This window comes from Myotis daubentonii, chromosome 8, assembly GCF_963259705.1.
Source record: "Myotis daubentonii chromosome 8, mMyoDau2.1, whole genome shotgun sequence".
NCBI lineage: Eukaryota > Metazoa > Chordata > Mammalia > Chiroptera > Vespertilionidae > Myotis > Myotis daubentonii.
Genome location: NC_081847.1, coordinates 40,212,314 through 40,232,242, shown reverse-complemented (window position 1 = coordinate 40,232,242; position 19,929 = coordinate 40,212,314). Strand labels below are relative to the sequence as shown.

General features: G+C 38.1%; 1 protein-coding gene across 7 annotated transcripts in view; it reads right to left on the bottom strand.

Annotated features, from left to right (window-relative positions):
- The window catches only part of RAB27B (RAB27B, member RAS oncogene family), a 58,186-nt gene that overhangs the window by 13,694 nt on the left and 24,563 nt on the right, over positions 1 to 19,929 (bottom strand). For 3 of the 7 annotated variants that reach the window (XM_059706135.1, XM_059706140.1, XM_059706133.1), the window contains 3 exons: positions 16,070 to 16,132; positions 2,054 to 2,225; positions 352 to 437 (listed from right to left, as the gene is read on the bottom strand). In XM_059706135.1, the coding sequence (XP_059562118.1) occupies positions 352 to 437; positions 2,054 to 2,225; positions 16,070 to 16,132 (321 nt within the window). Of the gene's footprint in view, positions 1 to 351; positions 438 to 2,053; positions 2,226 to 7,184; positions 7,302 to 16,069; positions 16,133 to 19,929 lie in introns of all 7 variants that reach the window. The other 4 variants (XM_059706134.1, XM_059706137.1, XM_059706139.1 and 1 more) reach the window with 2 other exon arrangements.

Here is a 19,929-nt window from a genome sequence, read left to right as displayed (position 1 = left end):
CAATTAAATTCTGGAGAAAATGTTCTTCCCTATTATGAAGTACAATGGCAACGTATAACAAGAAACTTCATAGAGATTTTTGAAAATCTAATTTTTGAAATCTGAACCAAACTCACAATGCTGGTTATGGTTAATTAACTATACACAATTTCTTTTTATTTCTCAATACAAATGCCTATTTTTAAACTAGGGAAAGAGTTGCATATAATGTGGTTAAGTTTTTTCTTATATAACTGAAACCAATACAAAATAATATTGACATGTAAATTATAACTTAAAAATAAATAAATAAGTAATAAAATCAGTTCTTCTGCGCTATTTGTAGCTAGAAACAAAGTAATTTACTGTTACCGCTCTTGTCCTGCAGTGTCCCAAAGCTGAAGGTGCACCTTAAACGCTTTCCCTGATGATCCATTTGGCCCTTGTGTATTATAAACCTGAAAGATATGATTTTCATCAGTTTATATACTGCTTTGGATTTTTGTCAACATTCAAATTCTCTGGGTTCACTCAACATGTTTTTTTTCTCAATTACTATAATCAAAGTTCATAGTGCAGGATAAATATTTGCTCTGTGTTTTTTTTTCCCCCAGAAGTATCACATATACTCTCACTTTTAAATGTCAAGTACAAGTATGATTTTCAACACAGTTTAGGCATACTGCAAACTTAAATTAGACACCTTCTGTCATTTCCTCATGGAGGCAGCAAGCAGTTGATTTAGGACCCAAGTTCTAGGTTCAAAAATCAGCTCTTCACTTAACCTTTCTGAGTCTAATTTTCTTACCTGAAAATTGAGACCCATAATTTCTCCCTATTTTACAGTCACTGCAAATTTAAATGAAATACCAAATGTAAAGGCATTCTTAAAACAGTGAAATGATTTACAAATACCTGAAAATATTTTACTGTGCATTGGACTTTCAGAACGACTTAGCCATGGCATTTGCTCAGAATTTCTCAATAAGTTTACACAGGATATTTCAAGTCTTCCTTTATTAGCCATTTCTTTCAAGGCAATTTTTAAATTCTTTAAATTATGGTCTTTTGACTTCTTATTAAGCAAAGCATAACAATTTTAATATTTCATCAGCTCCCTTAAGTACAGCTTAGTGAAATGTTTCAAAGGGAAAACTACAAGGGCACCTACCTAGCTCAGTGGGGGCACTCAGGAGGGGAGAAGGCACAGGAAAACCCTGTAGGGGTTGGAAGCAAATTTGCTAAGACTACACTCCAGTGTATGGACTTCTGATAAGGCACAGGGCATTATAAGAAACCATGATTTACCTTCTCAACCATCATTTCCTTTGTGTGGGATTTTTTCTCTCAATTCTTGAGGAATGAATAGATCTGTGACATCAACTGGGAGCTGCAGCCATCTTGGCAATCGAGAATACCTTGGGTGGCAGTAAATCTGGCAAGGCTTATGTGCCTATGCTACACGTCTCACATGTCACAATATCTTTATTCCTGTCATTAGCGTCTAGCATAGGAGAAGGAAGTGGTGGCAATTCTCACTTAAACTCCCTTATCTCGGAAAATAGCATGGATTGGTCTCACATTCTGTTCATAATCAGCTAGTGATTGATGGCTGAGTCTACACATAAATAAAAATGCAGCAAGAACTTACAAAACTCATGTTCCAGCTATTTGCCAATCACTCTTTTGACGTCTTTAAGAGTAGAAAAATGAACACTTGTTCTTTTTGAGGGACTTAACTCAGAGTAAGAGTTAATGTTTTCCTATCCTGAATAATTCAAGTTTTGAAAGAGTCCTTAAGAATTTGTAGAAAACACACTATATAAACTCATACATTATTTATTTTAGTTGCTCTGTATACTTTTGGAGATAAGTGATAGTGTCACTCAACGTCTTTCTGTGCAAAATGTTATTTATAGTGGAGAAAGTAAAAAAGTACTATAAATTAAAGTGACAGGTTATAAATTGCATGTGATAAAAGACAAATGTCTCACATGCAATAAACATAGCTTCTTAATTCTTAGCTCATCTGGGAGGATCAGCAATAAGCTTAACAGTATGGGTAAGAACTCACCACACGTTTTTCCCGGAAGTCTATTCCTACTGTTGTGATGAACTTGGGATTGAATTTATTGTCTGTGTATCGGTAAAGAAATGTCGTCTTCCCCACCCCCGAATCTCCAAGGGCCAGCAGTTTGATCAGATAATCATAGTCCCCATCGGTCATAGTGATGGTCTTGTTGGGCCTGTGTAGAAGAGGAATAATATTTTGTTAGGTTTCAAAGTTTAAAATTTTGAGTGCCTTCATTCTGCCACATTCTCACTCAACTTGTTCTGAGCAGCTTCAGGAGTAAAAGCACATCTATTTTTTCAGTCAGTACAAATCTTTTTACATCAGGTCAGTTAATAGGACAAAAGCTACATGATATAGTCAGGACAAAAGCTACATGATATCTATAATAGACATTGCCACAGCAATAGTAGAACTAAAGAGTCATCACTTCTTGTTTTAAAGCCCTTTGGGGTCAGGCACATGGTGCTGGGCAGAGGGGGGAGTTACAAAGGGAACGGAAAGCCCACCCACGATGATGCAGGTATGCCAGAGAGAGGCTGACATTGTATTTGGGTAGTGGAAGAGGAAAGCCTAGAGGGCTATTTTGCATCTAATCATACAGAATGAGCTTTCTATCATGTGCAAACAAAATATTCCTTTTTAATTTTAAAATTTTAACAACTGGTATGACAACCTTTAAAAACACTAATTTGAAGTCATTTTAAAAGCAATGTTTAAAAATCTTCTGTTTTGGAATACTAAAGACTCTGTTCTCCAGTGGTAAATCTGTTATATTTGGCAAGTCTGCTCTAAATGTTTTCCAGGCATTAAAAAAGGGGGGGAAGAGATATTAAGAGGCATAATTGTGGTAATTCTGCTAATATGTAATATTTCTCCTGACTAAAGGAACAATTTCAGTTGCCATTTCTTCCAGTGCCCTAACTTCTGCCTCAATCTTTTTTTTTCTGCTGTTACAGTGATTATGAGTGAAGATGAGCTAAGGGCCAATGCCAAGTGCACCTACTCTGGTAACATCAAGACTACCTCCACACACACTTGAAGGATAACTCCACCTACTGAATACTTAGCGAAGTTTCCAATCTTGAATTTGGCAAAATGACTGGTGGGTTATAGATGTGGTTTTGTCATATCCTTGTATAGAGAAAGGCCTGTAAAGATTTTATTGGAATGGGAAGGTTTCTTTCCTCACTCTGCGAGAAGGAATGTTCTCCCCACCTCTATACTAGTATATCCAGAAATCACTGTACTCTTCAGGAGTTCTGAAGTGATTAAAATTAATTTCAATAACAGGTGTACCACAGATATATCTAAAATTGTTAGATTATTCTAAAAATTTTTTACATGAGAGGAAATGATACACATGTTCATCAATTTAAATGAAACAATTTTTTTTTACATTGTCACTTTAGTTAGTGGTCAAAACTAAAAGATTTTATGTCTTGGGATAAATAATAATAAAGATGATAATTAGGTACTTAGCAAATCAGTACCATTACATCATTTGGAAGATTTGCAATTTGTTTAAATTAGAATTTTCTAAAATTTGGACCATACTGTTGCTAAATCCTACTCAATTTCTCATGGGTTTATGGTTCTTTCATTAATGAGTGGTTCCTGAGGACAGGTGCTTCAAGGGCTGACAATGCATAATTTTGCACTAAAGCTTTTCTTCCCCATTATATGCTTTCTTCACTGAGTTAGGACTCCCAGGGTGGTTACTGACCATGAATGTTTACTTTTTCTTTTCTTTTTTAAAATATATTTTATTGATTTTTTACAGAGAGGAAGGGAGAGGGATAGAGAGCCAGAAACATCGATGAGAGAGAAACATCAATCAGCCGCCTCCTGCACACTCCCCACCGGGGATGTGCCCGCAACCAAGGTACATGCCCTTGACGGGAATCGAACCTGGGACCCCTGAGTCCGCAGGCCGACGCTCTATCCACTGAGCCAAACCGGCCAGGGCTACTTTTTCTTTTTTAATATCTATACCAAGTACAGTCATTGCTCAGGAGGAGAGGCCATCAACCACCAGCCTTCCTTAATAAGAGGAAACAGATATCTCAACTACTGACATGGAATTCTTCTCGGAAAATGCCTGCACTGGTTGACAACTTGACAGCAACTAGTTCTGAGTTTGGGTGGTTCTAAATCTCTTACCAGGAATTTGTAGTTGAAGATATTGATGCCTCTAATCTTTGAGCAAAATGAGTTGCTAGAGAAGATTGCTGCTAAAGTCGCATGATTTTCCCTCATTTCAGGTCTATTACCACCATTACTCAACTTGTTCATGTAAAGTTCTTTCTAAGTCTGTCATTTCACTAGAAGAATTGGATGAAACTGTTAAAATTCTCATGGGAAAATAAAGAGATTAATATTTATTCAAACTAAGACATCAGTGACCAGAGCCTATTTTTTTTTCTTGGACACACACACTTGATAATCTGGGAAAGAAATTGAAGCCACTTGGCTGCCTAAATACAAACTCAGGTTGGAGGCTACTGTGGCTCCCTGGAAAGTGAAAACAATGCAGCCAAGAAGATAGATATATCAGCATACTTTAAAACTTGGTTTAAAGTTAAGTGTGTTTTTTGCAATGTTTTTGTGACAGTGTCAGGGAAGGCTAAGTCTTGAGCAAATCTAGTTAAATATCTTCATTATATAGTATCAGGTTCAAAGATGAAAATTCAAAAAATGTAAGTCATAATCTAGTTCCTGACAAGGCATACATACACTTAAAACTTAAATAAGGATGCAAGAAAAATGCAACATAACTTTACAAGACAGAACAGGATTAAGTGATAAACGAGTCAAATAGCTGTACTTTCAGTTCTAACAAAACATTAGTCCTCATGGTCTTCAGTGGTCTGAGAACCTTTTGTAGAGGAAGAGAACCTTATAGCATAGGGAGGGATTTAGTCCAAGAGGAGGAGACACAGGTCCATTGCAGGATGATTACCTCCCACGTGTAGAATGAAACTATCATTGTTTGCCAACTATGTGTATTCCTGATCTGAGCCAATTTGTCCTCTTGTTCACACATAAACCTGCCTGGGCAATACTGGGGTTGCCTCCCAGCCTGGCTTTAATCCAGAGTGAATAATCCTGGCTCACATGGATCAATTCGACGGTGGCCCACACTAGCTCTTTTCTGTAAGTAAAGGGTTGTGGGCACAACCCTTACCACAAATTCTCCACCTGAAATGAATGCAAAACTTGGCACTGTGGAAAACCTACATTTAGTGTCTCCAACAGACTACTTAAAGAAACTGACATGTTAAGCTAGGCGTCAGATAATTCGCCTCTAAGCCTCTTTCAAAAACAAATTTTATTTCTCAATCTTATATCTCTACACATACCTATATCTAACTATGCATAATTTTTATATTTAGTTTGGTTCCTCTTTTATTACCATGTGGTTTTCTGAGTCCTAAAATCATATGATCTCAGTATTCTATCCTTAGCACAGTACGTACAACACCACAAAGAAAAATAAAAGCCTTGGCAAGGTTTCCTCTTCTAAGAACTGGGCTAAAAATATGATCTGGGAGGGATCAGAAAGCTGACAAGTTCAGCAGTATTGTTTATTCCTGTTCCATGACTGATGTTCTTGTCCAGTTCTTGGTTCTATGGATCTACAAGGGAGGAAAAGCCAGAAGACTGCTGTGTTTCAGGAAGTGTGTCTGACTCTCCACCATTATCACTGTGTCACAAGCTATACCACACAAGCCAGGAGGTCCTTTAGATATAGAAACTGAAGTGTCATCCTTAGAGCCCTTCATGGAAAGGTGTGGGGCTGGCAGAGTAGGGAAACTATCCAAAACACCCAGGAGGCTCTGTTTCATAAAGATTCATAAAGACAGAAGGAAATGTAAGTAATCATGTGGACTAGCCTTCAGTTTATGGGTAAGTCATGTGACTTGTAGGGTGACAGTTTCTCATAGAAGGAAATCCAAGATTATTGGTCCCTATAATTTGAAGTGAAAATTGGGTTAGATAGGAAGAAACTAGAAACATTTTCATAAGTGGGAAGAAAATCTCCTCTGGGCATTAACAGGAACATGGTTTTCATTGTTAGACTAGCTAGAGGCTGCCCATAGTTTCTCTCCTTTTCTCTTCCCTGCTATGCTTCATTCTTGTTCCATATAAATTCCATTAGTTCAGGAATATCCTCTGTCCACTGCTGGTTCCACAAAGACCAGAACAGTGACTGGTGTATAGTAGGAGCTTAATACCTATGTATTGGGTGTACAAATATATTTAAGCCTCTCAGAGCTGTGCAAATGTCATGATTAATCAACTCATCCCAGAGCAGTTGGTGGAAGTGGTGTGTCACTCCAAGTTCAGGACTCATCTGTGAAGTGAATTTTTAGATTAAATGATTACTTGGTACTTTCCAGATCTGGCTTCCCAAGCTCACTTTTCAATTATAAATTGCACAAAAGTATAAAAAAAACCACACTTCTGAAATAGAATATTTATATTTTTAGAGGATCCCTTCCAAATAATCTGGGGAAAATGAAATATAGCGGGACCATCATTTATGAAAGTGAGATTTGTGCTGGCAGAGTTTATAAAGTTGTCAGTTGAATAGGTCAGTCCTCTGAGAACTGGACTCCTCCATGAAAGCATCCATTCACCCATCTCACACACACTCACCGGCACCTCTTATTTGGCACGGTTCTGAGGATACACTCTGCTTTCTCTAGTGGGAAACTTAACCAATGCTACCGATATGTATGGATGACCACTATCCAGACAGACTTACCCATGCAAGCTGATGCTCTTTGCTAGTTCTCCAAGTAACAATCTTACGAACACCATGGCAAGCTATGACCTTGTGACTGGAGCTTATTAAATTAATAAGCACCAACTTAACATTCTTAAGGCACATTGGAAAGCTTAAAATAATAGAAAAACAAAATATCAGTAGTGTTATTTTGTATTCAGTTTAGATGGTTTCAGTAAAATAAAGCTGACAAGCATAAAATGGACAGAAGTTTAATAGGTCCTCATTTTCTTTGCATGGTTTGTGTTGGGCTCCAGTAGGTACATTTTGAGGTCTGGGATTTTCATAGCAAGCGCTTCAATTGTCTGACTGATAGCCTGAGGGCAATTCTCACAGACTGACCGTCCAACACTGCTTCCCCAAACCACATTCATGTCCTGGAGGTTGGAGCTAAATTATGGATGGCTGAAGTCCTCTAGGGACCTGGAGGCTGTGCATCAGTAGAACAAAAGGCATTTTCTAGAGGGAAGGGGTACATTTTTTAAAAAATACATTTTTAGTGTAATCTATAGCATCTTGTTCTGCAAGGAAGGTTTATTGAAGATAATTTTTATTTTGATTCTTCTTAAAGTTTATTTAAGATTAATGGATCTGAGCCTATATGGAAGATTCAAACCAAATTGCAAAGATAAGTCAACATAAAGTCAATCAAACAACTTTTACTTTAGTTGACAATGGTCAATGTGTCTACTGAAGCAATCAACTGTATTTTAAAAAATAAAAGTGTCCATTTTGTTTCATTCTGTGACTAAAGGATCTATAAAAAAACAGAGATAAACCAATAATTTATTGAATTTCAGCTTACTCACCCTGGAAATAAAGGGTAAAGTTCTAAAATTATTCAGTTTTAAATAGATTTATCTCCATTGATATATGATTTTCACATATAAAACTCACTTCTAACCCAATAAATATATTTATTTCTCAAAAAAATTTTTTTTCGAAAGTAACAGTTTTTCTTTTGGCTTAATTTTGTGGTATCTTTTAAAACTACATGAACATTCTTTCTTTTTTTCCTTTACATTTTATTGCAAGAAATTCCAAAAATATACAAAACTTGAGGGAATAGTAGTGGGCCCCCATATACTGCTCACCCAGCTTGGCATTGCTAAAACCCAAATTTGCTCAAGGAGTACCCTTACTGAGATCCCTGCAGCTTGCCAATAATCTTTGTAATTAGGGTCAGGATAAGGCTGCTCCCTGATCGAAGACATTTTTACCAGAATTGAAAAAACTTTTAAATTATTCTGTTTATGAACATTGATCCATTCATGTATCTTTCTACTATTGGGTCATTACAGCTCAGCAGGAGCCAGCCAGGCAAAAAACTATTTTGTCCTCAGTTGTAGCACAATATCGACAGGTTTTCTAAATAGAATCTTGCTGAAAAGAACAGGAGAGCAATGACCTAGCATTATCCCTCGAAGCTCACCTATACCCCTGTAGAGAAAGCAAACCCCTCACTGATGTGTGCTTAAAAACATGTTAGCAGATATGCCCCAAATCTCAGGGTTAGTCAAAGTGATGCAGGCTTTTGGCTTCAGATGAGTAAATGGTCGGTTGAAACAAAATAAAGTAGTTGTTTCAGATTCAGAGAAACCCAATGTATGTCCAGGGTCACGCTAAGAGCACAGGCTTTGGAGCTCACATATGTTGTCACTGATCTGTCAGCTAACGTTGTTGGCACAGGGAAAAAATAGATGTTCGGTCTCTACAGCTCCCAAAAGACGTTTTTTAGCTTCTCTGAATCCTAGGCTGGGTGTGTGTGTAGCTCCACGGTGAAGGCACAGCCCCTTTGACAGGTCATTTGCACCATCGAGGTCAGAGGTGGTGAGAGACCCAGGTAACTTCCAGGCATCCTCCTGGATCTCAGTCGGACCTTGTGGACTTTTTGCTCTCCCCCATTCTGCCGGGGTCCAACCCCAGCAGGTCCAGGGGTTCCCAAAGGCGTAGACGGAGTCGGCGAAGAAGGAAGGACACGGAGACAGTGTTCAGTTGATCAGCAGCCTAGCCAGGATCTCTAGCCAGGATCTCCAGCCAAGTTCTGGTCTGGATCTCCAGAGAGGTTCTGCTTAGGATCTCCAGCCAGGTTCTGTAGCCATGTTCCCTCGCTAGGTTCTCCAGCCAGGTTCTGTCTGAGATCTCCAGCCAGGTTCGGTCACCAGGTTCTAGTCAGGTTCTCTTGCCGTATTTCTGTAGTCAGGCTCAGTCCAGGATCTTTTGCCATGCTCTCTCCAGCAAAGTTCTTCTGTCTCTAGAGAATGTTCTGTGTAGGTTCTGTCTTCTTAATTCTGTGTTCTGAGTTCTGTGTTCTGAGTTCTGTCTCCTCCTAAGTTCTGTGTCTTGCTGTCTTGTTACATCTGTATTTATACCAGTTGATTCAATCCTATCAATCTCTATTACAAAGGTTAGGGCGTTTCTTATCTCCATTCCAGGGAGTAAAGATTATGTAGCTTAAGCATGATTGTTTGTAGTTAAAGTGATTAACTACCCACCTGACACTTAGTTAAGGAGTTTCATCCCCTCCCTTACTTCAGGGAAAAATCCCTACCTGGGGAAACAACCTTTCTCAGAGACCTTGGTTAAAACACATAGTGCCAAGAAGGTGAGCAAACATATTAAGAACAGTATGCCATATATGCCAGGTCCCTTGAAACAGCAAGCATGGACCGGCTCCCGGCACCATTCCATATCCATCTTTCTTTCCTGACCTTGACTTCAGGTACAACATGAAACAGAAAAGCACCAAACTTACATAAACTGCCGAGCCAGCTCTCACAATTGCAAAAAATTCTGTCTGATTTATACAAGTGTTGGAAAACGTAGGTTTATATTTGTTCATACAGAAAATGTTATATAATTTATAAATAATACAAGAATAAACTCTGTGGTTCACATACAACTGTAAACCTACTTTTGCCTACCCCTGTACATCTCATTTTCTATATCACTTATAGTGATTCTGTGTTGTTGTTCTTTTGTTCTTTTTTTAAGTTAAAACCTTTATAGATATCAAATGCTAGAAAGTTGAGAATCCCACTTCAGGCATATGCCTTTATTGTTTAATATCTATAAAATTAAATAATAGACATGGTATAGCTAAGATAGAGCCATGGAAAGGAAAACTATTTCATAGCAGATCTCCTGTATAACTTAATTCAACTCACAAATCCCAGTTTTGAAAGAGCCACACAATAGCCACATTGAGGACTGCTTAGCTATCCTGATATCCAGCTAGAGGGTCTTACAATGAACTGGCCTGTGGCTTCTGGCTTCAGACTGAAGTGTTTGTTTCATGTTCCATTGCAGTATTACCACACCCACTGCAAGATGGTTTGAAGCAATTAACACTAACTTTCTCAACTCTGAGGCAGGGTCTGGCATCTGCCTCCAAAATCTCCACAGGAAGCCCTGTGGGTGCTGACACATCCCTGTAACCAATGAGCAAGTGAGTCAAAGAGCTTTCACTGAAATGTACACATCAGTCTTCAGCTCACAGCAATGATTTGAAGGGGGAGGGGAGGTTGGCTTCTAGCCCAACTTACAGTGCATTAAGCCAATGGGGGAATAATTTTTTTATGGATTGGAATAAGAATGTCTTTAGATGGTACTCTTAATTTTAAAACGTCATGACATTTAGAAACAATAATTAGAAACTTCATAGATGCTTTTCTACTCTGCTGCAATATAGGATTTTATGATTGCTTCTTCAGAGAGGTAAGAATTACACTCAGGCAATAGAATGTACCAATTAATGGAATTTTCATATAAGTATAATAAATTTTACCAAAGAAAAATATCTGTGACTATGAAGGGGAAAATGCCACACACAACACAAGTGCACTTAAAAATAACAAAACATCAAATGTTTAGAATGGGATATCTGAGACAACTCAAATAATAACAGAATGATACCTAAGAATAGTTGTATTGCTTTATTATATATCAGTTACTGTTCTAAGCACTAAGTACTAAGGACTAACACATTTAATCTTTAGAATAACCCAGCAACAAATAGGTTTAACTCATTATCAAAATCTAGCTGTTGTTGGCCAGAAATTATAAGCTGTTCCTAAAATTCATATGTAAATGTAAGGGACACAGAATAACCAAAATAATCTTGCCCAAAGAAGAACAAAGTTTGAGGACTTATACTTTCCAACTTCAAAACTTACTACGAATACAGTAATCAATACAATGTGGCACAGACTAATGACACCCACATAGATCAATGGAATAAAATTGAGAGTCTAGAAATAAATTCTTGCATTGATAGTCAATTATGGCCCAAGCAGCAAGACAATGCAATGGGTAAGAATAGTCTTTTCAACAAATGCTTCTGAGGCAACTGGATAGCCACATTCAAAAGAATGAATTTAGACTGCTGTCTTACTACAAATATAAAAATTAATGAAAAATTGATTATAGACCTAAGTGTAAGAGCTAAAGCTATGAAACTCTTAGAAAAAAATAGTAAATATTCATAAACTTAGATTGTGCAATGGTTTCTTAAATATAATACCCAACAACCCGGTGACAAAAGAAAAAAGTATAGAAATACATTTCATCACAATGAAACACTTACTGTGCTTAAAAAGACATATCAAACAAGTGAAAATATACCCCCCGACTAGGCAAAACTATTTGTGAATCATATAGGGAACTTGAATCCAGATTACATAAGAATTCTTACAACTCAAAAATAAGAAGATAAATAATCAAACTAATAAGTGGACAAAGGATTTAAATCTATTTCTGCAAAGATGATATACAAATTCCCAATTCGCATGTGAAAAGATTCTATGACAGTATTAGCCATTGGAATAGTACCAATCAAAGCCACAATGAAATACCACTTCACACCCCCTGGGATGGCTATAATAAAAATATGAACAAAGCAGGTGCTGGGAAAGATGTGCAGAAATGGAGTTCTCCTATGTCACTGGTAGGAATGTAAAACGGTGCAGCCATTTCTGAAAACAGTTTGGCACTCTCTCAAAAAATTAAACATAGAGTGACCATTAGACCCAGCAATTCCACTTCTTGGCTTATATCCAAAGGAAATGAAAACATATGTCCATGCAAAAACTTGTACACAAATACTCATAATAGCCCCCAAGTGGAAATAACCCACATGTTTACCAATGGATAAAGAGATAAATAAAATATAGCATAGTCATACAATAGCATATCGCTTAGCCATAAAAAGAGAATGTTGTACGGATACATGTTACAACATGAATGAACTTCGGAAACATTATGCTTAAGTGAAAGAAGCCAGAAGCAACAGGTTATGTATTTTATAATTCTATTTCTATGAAATATCCAGAATAGGCAAACTCAGAGAGATGGAATGCAGGGGATGTGGAGAGGAGCAATGGGAGTGACTATTAATGGGTATGAGGAGTATTTTTTGTTGTTTGTTTTGTTTTTAAGGATAATGAAAATGTTCTGGTTTCAGATAGCAATGTTGGCATATTTTTGCAAATATACTAAAAACCACTGAGCTATATACTTGGAAAGGGTGGATTTTATGGTATGTGAATTAAACCTCAGTAAAGCTATTATTTTTAAAGCTCAACAGTGTAAGAATACTGTATTTTATTTTATTTTTTTTCTGTATTTTATTTTTAAAGTAATTGATTTGTCTTAGCTAGATGTTAATTCATACTTGTTTACAATGAAGCCACTTACTAATGATGCCCTGTGTAGTCAAACAATAATACCCAATATAGTCTATGACCTAATTAAATAAAATAATTTATTATTGTAAAAATATTTATCATTTAACAGGGTTCTGAGAGCCCATGTGCTGAGCAAATGTGCTCACAATGAGGACTGAGTAACTGAAACTCACTGAGAAACAGCAGGGCAGACCAGTTACCAGGACCCTGTGAAATACCAATGGAATGAAACTTGATGGCATATGTTATCCCGTGGGACCCAACCCTGGCTGGTCATCAATATCCCTGGTGGGGATTTACAAATACGAATTCCAGGGCCTCTCCAGAATAGCCTACAGACTCTCTACACCCATGTCCTGGAACTTGGAGTTTAAATTTCCTGCTAAGTTACAACAGAAGAGCAGCCAGCTTTGCGAACTACATTCTTCATCATCATTCTTCACCTCTAGGCAGGTCCTCCAGAAGGCTGAGCTGTGTAACCCCCTCCAGCAACTCAACTCATTCTAGTGTAGAAAACCCACTGGAGTTAGTTTATCTGACCTGATCCTGTTACGGTTTAGAGCAATTTCTTTTTGCTGACTGCCATCAGCAAAGTTTGGCACACGGTGCATGGTCCCTTCTGAAGCTGAAACCCATTATTACAATGCAATTAATACGCTTTCCCAGCTACATGTGACTTTTGTGCCCTCACATATCCTAAATTTTGTTTCCCTGACAATTGGTAGCTCCCAAGATGGTATTGTACTCACTCTAAATACATGCACGGATGATGTTGCATAAATGTTCGAATTAAGTAAATTAAGCTTCAAGAATGTTCTGAAAGATTTAGTATTTGACCTGGAAAGCTTTTCTGCTTGTCCTTATAAGGGGGCTGCATGACTTACTTTTCATAAGGGAGTCATACTTTTCTTTAATGCTCTTTTAGCCAAAACTCCAGCTAGGGAGCAAGAGAAAGAAATATAAAATACTTAAAATTCTGCAAAGCCTTATATTGAAAGAATCTCTGATACAAATTATATCTCTTCAAGGCTGGAAAACCTTGCGATGTAATAAAGCGGATTAGGAAGTCTCTTACAGAGAGGCCAATGTCTTCTTGAGATCATCAGTAAAAACAGAAAAGGGGTTTCCAACTCAGTGGTTCTCAAACTTGGAGGCTTTTTATGCTAAGTGAAATAAGCCAGTAAGAGAAAGACGAATACCATATGATTTCACTTACATGTAGAATCTAATGAACAAAATAAATAAACAAACAAGATAGAAGCAGACTTGTAGAAAGAGAGAACAGATGGTCAGCTGTCAGAAGGGAAGGATTTGGGGGGCTGGGTGAAAAAGGTGAAGAGATTAAGCCAAAACGGAAACAAAACATAGACACAGACAACAGTATGATGATTACCAAAGAAAAAGTGGGGTGGGGGAAGGAGAACAGGGTATAAGGGGGATAAATGTTGATGGGAAGAAGACTTGACTTGGGGTGGCAAACATACAATACGATATACAGATGATGTATTATAGAATTGTACACCTGAAACCTATATAATTTTCTTAACCAATGTCACCCCAATAAATTCAATAAAAATTAAATAAAAACTCCCTGATGCCCAGGCCACACCCCAAACCAAGTAGATCTGAATTCTAATGGTGAGACCAAAGCATTAGTATCTTTTGATGCTCTCCAGATGATTCCAACACACAACCAAGTTTGAGAACCATGGCCCTTCCTCTTACCCCAGAGAGTCCTCACTGCCAATGACTGATTCCTAATTTATACTCTGCCTAACTGAAGTGGAGAGTGTACCACATTCATGAAGGCATATCTTCTCCTAAGACAGCAGCGCGTTGGCAAGATGGGTCCTTTTTGACCATAGTCACCCGCTTCAGTGGGCCACCAGCACAAGGCACAGGACAGTTCCTTTTCAGTCAACCCATCTCGTTGCTCTGTTGAGTTATGTGACATGTCCAAGGACGTTAAGTGTATATGTATAAACAGACGCATCTACTCTTAAACAATGTCTCCATGTAGAAAAAAAGATAAGGTTTTAACTTAAAGAGACGCTCATTTACAAGATGCTTTGCCAAGTTTTCAGACGTTGGTCTAATCATCTTGCAAACTGGCTTATGTTCCAGCTGGCTGCTGCTTTGAGGAAGTCATGACAACTTCTACTGCTTTGCTTCGCTTCATTATCTGAGAGAGGACATACTAATCCAAGATCTGCCCACGAAGTCTGCCTCTCAGAGATAGAAGGAAGCCAAGTCAGATAGCATCTATGGGTTCATAGGCACATATCTATGAAAATAAGATGTGCCATATTATTATAATTTTCTCACTTAAACATAAGGTAACTCCAAGAATAAGGAAGATAAGAAATCCATTACCTCTTTAAAAAAAAAAAGAATGTTAGCTGGTCATTGTTTTAGCTGATATTTTACAAGAAGCTTAGCAAATGCTGGAAAAGGGAGATTATATCTACAAAGAATGGAGTTAGTCCAAAGGAAGTGCTTATTTGTCTCACAGGGGATCTTTACATTATGTAGATGCTTAAGTTAACAGAAATTTCTAAATTGGAATTTTATTTCTGCAATATGTATGATATGAGGCTGAATGGAAAACAAGGAAGACTATTACACATGGTTCTTAATCCTTATGTGGGAGAGAAAATAAACAAATATTAAGTCTCTTTATCTGACCAGTTATTTAAAATGAGGTCTACACCAGGAAATCTAGGGCTTTAAGTCTAAAGGGTGTTTAGAGGAGAAGGAAAAACTCATAAAGGATGAGCAAGTGGAAGCAGAAGTAATTAGGAAGGCTTCATGGAGGAGGTGAGATGAGAGCTGGAACTTGATAGGGAAAGAAGAAAAGAGGGATTGGGTTGAGCAGAGCACTCACTGGTCCTGCAGGTGGAATGTGTACCCAGTGTCACTGGCTATAGGAAACTTGGCTTAGAAGCACAAGACACATTCTGGGGGCTTGGCTGCTGAGGTTGGATCTACAGGATCAAAGGTTGACAGTGGTGTACTGGTAAGAGGTAGCTATTGGAGTCCATTGCCCTGAGTTACTTTTAGCCATTTACCCAACATGTGGCCATGGGCAAATTACTTAACCCTTGAATCTTATGGTCTTTATCTGTAGTTATAAGTATGTAAAACCTCTGGCTCAATGCATTCCATCGCCATGAATTCCCCCTCCACTCTTGACTTGCCAAGAAATAAGGAACCATAAAGAACCAAAACATTTTGACTAATGATACAATGTAATAAAACCACAAAATAATTAATCCATTAACAAAATACTTTATAGCCTATGATGAAGGCAACAAATTCCTCAGGAAAAAATGGTGGTGGAGAAATCCCAAGGAAAAGGTATGGCTGAGTTTTTAAAAGCTGGTTTTACCTCTACTTAACGCAGCACTAGATTATTTCACTTTTATCCCTCCTGGAGCCCTGATAAAAACGAAAATATGTCAACGATGACTAATTACAGCTTTAATGAGTCTATTGTTTACTTCCTGGCAGTACCCTAATAAGTTGACCATGTCTTAAACTCACCTGGCATTTTCCAATATAAAACATTTATAATTTTGTCTTTGACAACTTTCACCCCCAGCTGTTCTGGTGAGAAAAGAAAAGTCATCATTAGCACAAAGACACTTACAGTATGCCCACCTTTCCCTGCTGTTTGGTACATTTTAACGTCTCATCAGACGGAGCAGCAGGCAGCTTCCCAGTGCCTGGCATGGAGCCTGCTAAGGTCTGATCATGAAGAGAATCCTGGCAGGGCACCGTGGCTCTACCGTGTTCTGTAACTTTAGAACTTGCACACATTTTCAGGTTAATCATAATTTTGGGCTGAGAAAAGCCATGAGAAATACTCAAAAGTGTGCATGGTTTACTGAAATTATACTCAAATAAGGTTGCTACCCAGACTTACACAGCACTGAGAAAGGGACTTTTGTTGGAAACATACTCTATTGACTGTTCCAACCCACAGTGATTGTGCTCACTGAAAAAAAGAATCATGATTTCAGCAAAGAAATAAATGCCAAGAGTTGGAGTTTTCATAAGCTAAGACTTGGTATGAGTCAGTTCTTATGAAATTAGCTTTGCCTGTACTTTCCAGAGTCCCTCTACACTGAGTTGCTGTAAGAACTTGGATTGGCTTGCATTGTATCTCATCTCTGCAAGGTTGCCTCCCTGAAGTCCATTCCTGCCCAAGGAAAAACATTACCTTTCCCATTAATGATCTACATATTACTTTTTGGTATTTTTTAACAAAAGGACAGATATCATAATTTACTACATTAAGTCAAAATACTGAGAGTAAATGTTAACATGTTAGAGGGAAAAGAATCACAATAAAGCATCTGTCACAAAAAATACATTTGCTTATCTGGCACTACCCAATTTATGAAGGTCTATGTCCTCCAGAAATTCTTGGGAATCAATCTATTTCTTCAACATCAAAGAATGCCCTTCCTATATCACTGTCATCAGCTTTTAAACAGAAAAATCCACCTATCTTTCTTTTACTGTCTTGTCTCCTAAGGTTCCAGTGAGCTTAACTGCAAGTGAGCAGTTCCTTCTGGCTAAACTCAAAGCTTTCCTGCTGAAATCTGAGCCCAGGTTGGTAGGTACTCTTATTACAATGAGAAGCAAAATTATGAAAGCTAAATGCTTGCATATTAAATTTCAGGAGTATAAGTCCTAGTTACACAAATAAAGAAAGAAGTTTCACATTTGTTGTGTCTATATATTTCTGTTAAATACATTAAGGTAAATATTCCATTGACTATTGGGGAGTTTATGTTTGAGAATAAAGTTGGCTCTGCCCTTCTCTAATAATATCAGTAACTGATCTTCTAGTTCATATTTATACAATGACTAACACAGGCTAATATTAAGTCCATTTTATTTTCCCCAATTAAGCAGAGGGTGGGGCTATGATATTATATACCTGAAACTCTCCCAACTTCTAGAAGAGCTAACTTTCCCGAGGATCTAAAACAGAAACTAGTCTTATTTTTTTATTGATTTCAGAGAGGAAGGGAGAGGGAGAGAGAGATAGAAACATCAATGATGACAGAGAATCATTGATCGGCTGCCTCTTGCATGCCCCCCACTAGGGATTGAGCTTGCAACCCGGGCATGTGCCCTGGACTGGAATAGAACCTGAGACCCTTCAGTCTGCAGGCTGATGCTCTATCTGCTGAGCCTAACCATTTAGGGCCAGAAACTAGTCTTATAAATTCAACTACAGGTAAGGTGTCCTTGTTGAATAATCAAATTATTTTACAAATGTCAGCAAGTAATATACTATATGTCATGGTGAGTAGGTTTACAATTTATTATACAATACACATAAGTAAAATAAAGTCTGAGGAATGAGTATAAGAATGCAAGCTTGAACATTTTTTTTTCTCCAGCATAACAGCATTGACTGGGTTACATCAGGTATTGATTGCAAAGGATCAGCAAGGCCATAATGAACACACAGGCACAGGCATGTATGTACACACGCACACACCATGCACACATGCATACAGGTACATCAAGCATGGAAAGGTCTTTAGGGAGTGGACTGTGCACCCATTCCCTAAAGCCAGTCTTCTATTTTACCTGATCTTATCAGAAAATAAGTCTGCTTGAATGCTTATGGAGTAAGACAGACATAGATACAATTTGCAATACAAACTTTGTAAAATATACACACTTGAATTTTTCTATGCCCATAATTCAAAGTAGGAAAGTGAGATTACCTTTTTTGTTGAGAATTTGGTGCAAGTTTTCTAATGGGCAAAAGCTACCCTAGCCCGGCCAGTGTGGCTCAGTGGTTGAGCATCAACCCATGAACTAGCAGGTCATGGTTTGATTCCTAGTCAGGGCACATGCCCAAGCTTCAGGCTAGATCCTCAGCAGGGGGCATGCAGGAGGCAGATGACCAATGATTCTCTCTCATCATGATGTTTCCATCTTTCCCTCTCACTTACTCTCTCTGAAATTAAATTTAAAAAATATTTAAAAAGGATCTAACTTCTAAAAAAAACACACCAAAAAACTACTCTAATTATAAAGAGGGGGTGGCATACTACAGAAATGATGCCTAGCTCCCTTTACCTGGGAGTAAGGTGGTACTAATTTCCTGGATGGGCAGAAGAAGACAGAGAAGGAAGTTCTTTGTATAAGTGAGTGGTACGTTAGGGCACCATCAGTGTTGTTAAACAGGCCCGGACAGACTGCCCAGGCGGAGGCCTCATGAAGTTGTGCATTCAATGTGGCACAGCATGCTTCAAAGGGAAGATCAAAAAGTTGCCTGGGGACTCTCCACTGTCAATGACCTCCAAGATTTCTGCTTTTGATAAAAGCTAGTACAGCAAACGCATTTACAGAACCTCTGCATGTAAAACACTAAACCCAGGAGAGAGGAGGAAATGAAAAAAAGAACATGGAAATACATGTGAGACACTTTAGAAACACTGAGAAGCAAAAATAAAGGGATATTGGTAGGAAATTAGAGAAAGAGTATGGACTATATCATCAAAATTAGGCTTCACGTTCTGCTCGTAGCACAACTCCATTTAGAAAGCAAGGATACTAATCTCCGCAGGTTCACTCATCTACTCACTCCCCCAATAAACATTTATCCCCATGTTCTATGCACTGGGCCCATAGAGCTTACTGTGGGATTAAATAAAATGGCATAAAAGGTCCCACTACCCCAACAACCGCAATAGCTAAAGCAACCGCATGCCCTGGTATGCTGACCACATGCCCAGTTTTCGCCTCCTGTTTTGTAAATGGCATCTCCTTCCACTCTCAGAAGGGTTCTAATTTGCACAAACTGTCTGGTCACTGCAGTTCGTAAGAGCCTCCTAACTTGTCCTCACGCCTACAGTTTTGCCTTTCCCCCATCCATTCACCACATCACAAGCAGTTCTCTTTGAAAACTGTAAACCAGACCACATCACTGTTCTGCCTAATCCTTTCCTGTGGCATCCCATCAAACTGAAAACAACACCCGAGTCCTTCCTCTGCCTTACAAAGTGCTGTGTTTCTTCCTGTTCATTATAACTTGCAGTACCACAGAATCTCATGCAGGGGACTCATTGGCTAAACCCTCCTTTCTATGATCCCATATGCAAGGCTCCTAATGGGGCAACACATTATTTTGTTTCCTTTTTTAAATTTATCTTTATTGCTGAACGTATTACAGATGTCCCCTTTGTTTGTTGTTTTTTTTCCCATTGATGCCTTTCAGCCCATAACTACCCCTCCCAGGCCTTCACCACTATTGTCTGTATCTATGGGTCATGCATATGTGCATATAAGTTCCCTTGTTCATGTTTATAAATGTATAAAAAATGGTGACTGTTTCAGGAAAATTCCAGAAAGCATCATCACCATAGGATGCT